Source organism: Vipera berus (assembly GCF_964194415.1).
Source record: "Vipera berus genome assembly, chromosome: 4".
NCBI lineage: Eukaryota > Metazoa > Chordata > Lepidosauria > Squamata > Viperidae > Vipera > Vipera berus.
This window is the reverse complement of record NC_138206.1, coordinates 2,899,932-2,905,931: the sequence shown is the minus strand read 5'-3', so window position 1 is coordinate 2,905,931 and position 6,000 is coordinate 2,899,932. Positions and strand designations below refer to the sequence as shown.

Sequence of the window (6,000 nt, the reverse complement as noted above, 5' to 3'; positions counted from 1 at the left end):
TTAAAAGTCACCCGGGTTGTGCACCTCTGCGCTTGAGTTAAAAAAGATTTCGCAAGAAACTTGGGATAAGTAAAAAGCAGCTGTTTAGAATCAGCAGGCGTTATGAACAAAGCCGATCACCAGCCGTATGCCGTGTAGCTTAAGCCCGCATCGAATTTTAAAGCGAGATGAAGCATTGATGGTAAGATGGCTGGCAAGGTTTCCTAACCGTGTGATTTTTTTAAAAAAAGTAACCAATCTGCGAAGGGTTATTAGTTTCGTTTTGATGGCTTTGGCCCAGAGCATTCTATTCAAAATGATTTGCTGGATTGTGATGGTAAGAAAAAAAAAATTCAGCCAAGCAGAGGAATTCTGGGAGTTGAAGTCCACAAGTCTTTAAAAGGCCGAGCTTGAAGACCCCACCCCGGCTTAGAATAAGGTAGAATTAACTCATCTACCCCTATTTTCTGTCTGGTTTACTTGCGAGGGCTGAAGCTTCCAGCTCTTCAGCATTAACCGTAAAGTTAAAAGCGTGGAATTGTACTGCCTATTTTAAATATAGGAAAGAAAGGCTTGGCTTTTTTAATAAAATAAAAGTACAATAACTGGGACACTGAATAAATGTCTTTTTGTCACGGGGGAATTTTGAGGCGATTTCTGTCTAAGCGGAACATCGAGGTGTCAACTCCCAGAATCCCCTAGCCAGCTGTGGGTTTCAGTTTGTTTCATTGGCTTCTAGCCTGGTACTCAACGGCCTTGAAAGTCAGTGCATTTTGACGTGAAAATTATGTCCTGCTATTCATAGTTTGTTTTTTTTGGCATTCAACGTAAAAGCTAGAAGCTTTTACGTTGGGGGGGGGCGGTTTGCCTTGTGACTCGCTACCTTATTCCTTAAGGAATAAGGATGGCCCCTGACCTTCGCTCCTTCCGGCGCGATTTAAAAACTTATTTATTTGAACAATCTGGCCTGGTCTGATGGGTTTGGGGTTGGACTTAGTTTTAACACAGTTTTATTATTGTATTATATTGGGCATAATTATTTAATTCTTTTTAACTTCTTTTTTAACTTTTGTATTTATATTTTGATATTTATTGCCCTGTACACCGGCCTGAGTCCTTCGGGAGAAGGGCGGTATTAAAAATTAAATAAATAAATTAAATAAATAAATAAGGGAAAAAATTTGTCTGGTACTTATTGTTTTCGGTACTCATTCCGCCTCCCGGAGCCAATGAACGATGGGTAGGGAGGTTTCGTTGTATGAGGATGGCGTCAAAAAAACACACTTGCGCGGCGGCTTACCGGCCACTTCAAATTAACCTCTTTTTCGTGTAAAGACAATTCCATCCAACTTATGCTTGCGAGATTTAGGTTTCATCCTTCGTTATGCAGTTTGAAACGACACATTCGGGCAGGGGACTTCAAAACCTGGCCCTTTGATGACTTGTGGACTTCAACTCCCAGAATTCCTCAGTCAGCCAGGGAGTTAAAAGTCCAGGCATCTTGGCAATTTTAAGGCAAGTGGACTTCAACATGTTGGCTGGGGAATTCTGGGAGTTGGAAGTCCACGCATCTTAAAAAGATTCGCAAGGTTGGGAAACCCTGATTTAGGCAAGGCAATTGCACCATCACTGTTAAAACAGGCTAGTTACTGCAAAACTCTTACTCACTGTGCGATCTTCCAGGTACATAGTTTTCGATAAGAAGTCAATGCCAATTGTTGCCTGCAAAACGCAATTCAATAGTGAGTACAGAAATGCACACACACACACACACACACACACACACACTTTCCTTTTGCTAAAATATGCACAATCCACTCAATGAGCGGTCAAGAAGAATGAAAATTTGAAATATTAGCTACCGTGCTGGATCCATTTAATCAAGCAAATTTGCCTTTTCAAATTGTGGATGAACAACTGGCAAATAATCCAGGATCTAATCTAAGGCAAAGATCAAACTTCTACTTCCATTACAGGTCGTCCTCAACTGAAAAGCTAATGCAATCCTGGGTTGCATAAACACAGGCATAGAATCAAGATCACTCGAGGTATTAGTACCGCTTTACAAAACCCTAGTAAGACCACACCTGAAATACTGCAGCCAATTTTGGTCACCATAGCACAAAAAAGATGTTGAGACCTTGGAAAAAGTTTAGAGAAGAGCAACTAAGATGATCTAAGGCCTGGAGACCAAAAGTACGAAGAACGGCTGCGGGACTTGGGTTTGGCTAGTCTAAAGAAAAGAAGAAATAGGGGAGACAGAATAGCAGCGTTCCAGTATTTGGGGGGCTGCCACAAAGAGGAGGGGGTCAGGTTATTCTCCAAAGCACCAGAGGGAAGGACGAGAAACGATGGTTGGAAACTCATCAAGGAGAGAAGCAACCTGGAACTAAGGAGAAACTTCCTGAGAGTGAGGACAATCAACCAGTGGAACAGCTGGCCACCGGAAGTCGTGGGCGCTCCATCACTGGAGATTTTTAAGAAGAGACTGGACAGTCACTTGTCTGAAATGGTGTAGGTTCTCCTGTTTGAGCAGGGGGCTGGACTAGAAGACCTCCAAGGTCCCTTCCAGCTCTGATATTCTACTATCCATCCTTCCTTCCTTCCTTCCTTCCTTCCTTCCTTCCTTCCTTCCTTCCTTCCTTCCTTCCTTCCCATTCTCCTTCCTTCCTTCCTTTCCATATTTTCTATTCTATTCTATTCTACTCTATTCTATTCTGTTACAACGGTGCTGACCAGTTTTATGACCGTTGCAGTATCCTCGTGGTCACATGATCAAAATTCAGACACTTGGCAACTGACTCGTATTTATGATGGTTGCAGTGTCCCAGGGTCACGTGTTCCCCTTCTGCAGGCTTCTTACAAGCAAAGTCACTGGGAAAGCCAGATTTACTTAACAACTGCAACGGTTCTCTTAACCAGGGCTTTCCAACCAGCGGTACGGGTACCACCTGTGGTACATTGGCACCTGGCAGGTGGTACGCGAGCATCCTAGAAAAGTGGCAGCGGGGGAGGGGAATGAGCTGAACCGGTGGCAGCACCGCACAAGCCTGAGCGAGAGACGGCTGGAGCTGCAGGGCTGTCGGGGCTCAGCGGAAGCGCCAGGATCAGCGCCAGGATCCAGCTGGAGCTCAGCACTGATCCTGGCGCTTCTGAGCCCAGAAGAAGCACCGATCAGCTGGAATGTTGTAGCCTTGGTGGAGCAGTGGGCTAATGCCTCCTTAAGTAACCCCAGCTGCCTGCAATTAGTGCAGGTTCGAGTCCCACCAGGCTCAAGGTTGACTCAGCCTTCCATCCTTCCCAGGTAGGTAAAATGAGGACCCAGATTGTTGGGGGCAATTAAGCTGACTTTGCAATAATGCCGCTTGGGTGTGTGTGTGAAAGCCCTAATAAGCAGGCATATACATAGAATGAAGGCTACTGCTAAGCTTGTAAGCCGCCCTGAGTCTTCGGAGAAGGGCGGGATACAAATGGAATTAAAATAAATAAATAAATAAATAAATAAATCTCCAGGGTCTTGTGATTTACATTCAGATGCTTGGCAACTGGTTCATATTTATGACGGTCACAGTGTCCCAGGGTCATGTGAAGTGACCAAAACCTGCTGCAACCACCCAGCAGACTGGGGGGGGGGGGGAAATAAAAACCAAACACCCCCCCTCCCCACCCCACCCCACCGCCAATCCTTAACAGAAATGCTCACAACAATGAAAACCTCGGACAGGAGGAAGAGCGCTGCCGGGCGGGCAGGCAGGTGTCTTGCTCGGCTGTGTCTTGGGGGCCACTTTTTTTCAGGGCCATTGTAATTTCGAACAGTCACTAAGCCAACTGTTGTAAGTCGAGGACTACCTTGTACTTCATCACTTTTTTTCCTTTTTGGTCATCAGGTTGTTGACACCTTGCCAAGCGACTGGTGGTACTCGGATGTTGCCATATCTTCACAGTGGTAGGATGGGTGAAAAAAGTTGAAAAGCCCTGCTCTTAACAACAACTGTGGCAAGGAAGTGGGCGACGGGCCAAAACTCACTTCCTCGCTTAGCGACAGAAATCGGGAGGCTAAATTGTGGCCGTCCAGCCAAGGGCTACCAGTATCTAGAGGGAAGGGAACATTTTTCAAAAGGAGGCCTTGAGCCAGGGGCTTACAAAGCAGAGGCCTCTTTGACGCTCCGTCTCTCTCGATGAAAATCCCCTTCTCAATCTTTCCGACGGCTGCTCTGTCCACGGGGAAACCTCCGGCTGCCAACGGAGGAGGAGCAGATTCTGCCGAGTCCGCTCCCAAACGAGACAAACACCCCCCCCCCCTTGTTGCTACTCTCCACCCTCCATTTCAAGCAGCTTCGTGCTCGGCTAAGTCAGGGATAGGCAACCTCGGCTCTTTTATGACTCATGGACTTCAACTCCCAGAATTCCTGAGTCAGCATAGCTGACTCAGGAATTCTGGGAGTTGAAGTCCATGAGTCATAAAAGAGCCGAGGTTGCCTACCCCTGCGCTATTTTATTATTTTATTTAATTTTAATTCCATTTATATCCCACCCTTCTCCGAAGACTCAGGGCGGCTTACAAGCTTAGCAGTAGCCTTCATTCTATGTATATGCCTGCTTATTAGGGCTTTCACACACACACCCCAAGCGGCATTATTACAAAGTCAGCTTAATTGCCCCCAACAATCTGGGTCCTCATTTTACCTACCTCGGAAGGATGGAAGGCTGAGTCAACCTTGAGCCTGGTGGGACTCGAACCTGCACTAATTGCAGGCAGCTGGTGTTACTTAAGGAGGCATTAGCCCACTGCTCCACCAAGGCTCTTATATGTTCACTGCCTCACGTTATTTGTGAAAAAAGGCAGCATATAAATTAAATCAACCTCCCCTCTGAATTGGGGTAATGGCAGAACAAAGGATGGGGGGGGGGCAAGCAGGTCATCATAGACAGGAGCCAAAGACTAAGTGAATCCAGAAGCCCGCTAGCTATTAGGAAGCAGCCAAACGTTTCTTCTGTTGTGCAAATTTGATCCGGGCCCACAGCTGGAAGTTCGTCTGGGTGCGCAGAGGTGGTTCTCCTCCAGCTCCCCTCCGTCTGGTTGTGCGCCGAGCCCTCGAAGCCGTGTGCTGGGCGGGGCACCGACTGATGGGAGGGCTTGGAAGGTGCCTTGCAAATAAAACTATTCTGCCGACCTTTTCTTCTTCCGCATGGCTGCTCTCCGGCTTCCTCACGCCTCACAGCACAAGGAAGCAGGGTTTGTAGGCTTGGAGAAGGCAATGGGGGCTGTTTGTTTCGAACCGCTTGTCCGCAAACTTTTTTTAGGACGGAGATGCACAGTTGGACAAGTACCATTCTTGGGTAAAAGCAAATTGGTTGAAGAAAATCCCAATAGATTTTCATAATGAAAAGCAGCCTTAAGCTCCTCAGAGAAGTATAAGGGAAGAAGTATTTAAAAAAAATATTTAAGGATCTGGAGAACTGCGGGAGGAACCAGCCAGCATGGGGTGATTCGTGGACTTCAACTCCCAGAATTCTTGAGCCAGCATGAGGGAAATTTGGCCCCTTCGTGATTCCTGGACTTCAACTCCCAGAATTCCTGAGCCAGCATAGGGGAAAATTTGGCCCCTTCATGTCTTGTGGACTTCAACTCCCAGAATTCCTGACTCAGCATGGGGGAACTATGGTCCTTCATGACTTGTGGACTTCAACTCCCAGAATTCCTGAGCCAACATGGGGGAAACTATGGTCCCTTCATGACTTGTGGACTTCAACTCCCAGAATTCCTGAGCCAGCATGGCTCAGCTTGGAAACCTCTCCCTTTCCCCTCAACATGGCTGGCTCGGGAATTCTGGGAGTAGAAGTCCACGAGTCATAAAAGAGCCGAGGTTGCCCACCCCTGGTATTGGGAATGGTGGATGATCTGTTCTCTATCCACCTGTGGTCACAGTCTTCTACCCTTTGTTTTCAAAAGACTTCACGTTTTCTACATTTGGCAGAAAAGGGAGTTGAGAAGGACAAGAAGCAACAGATGGAAACTAG

At 46.8% G+C, this 6,000-nt stretch overlaps 1 protein-coding gene across 2 annotated transcripts in view; it reads right to left on the bottom strand.

Annotated features, from left to right (window-relative positions):
* Positions 1-6,000, bottom strand: part of RAB6A (RAB6A, member RAS oncogene family) — a 62,736-nt gene that overhangs the window by 17,155 nt on the left and 39,581 nt on the right. For both annotated transcript variants that reach the window (XM_081327883.1, XM_081327882.1), the window contains exon 3: positions 1,648-1,701. In XM_081327883.1, the coding sequence (XP_081184009.1) occupies positions 1,648-1,701 (54 nt within the window). The remainder of the gene's footprint in view (positions 1-1,647; positions 1,702-6,000) is intronic.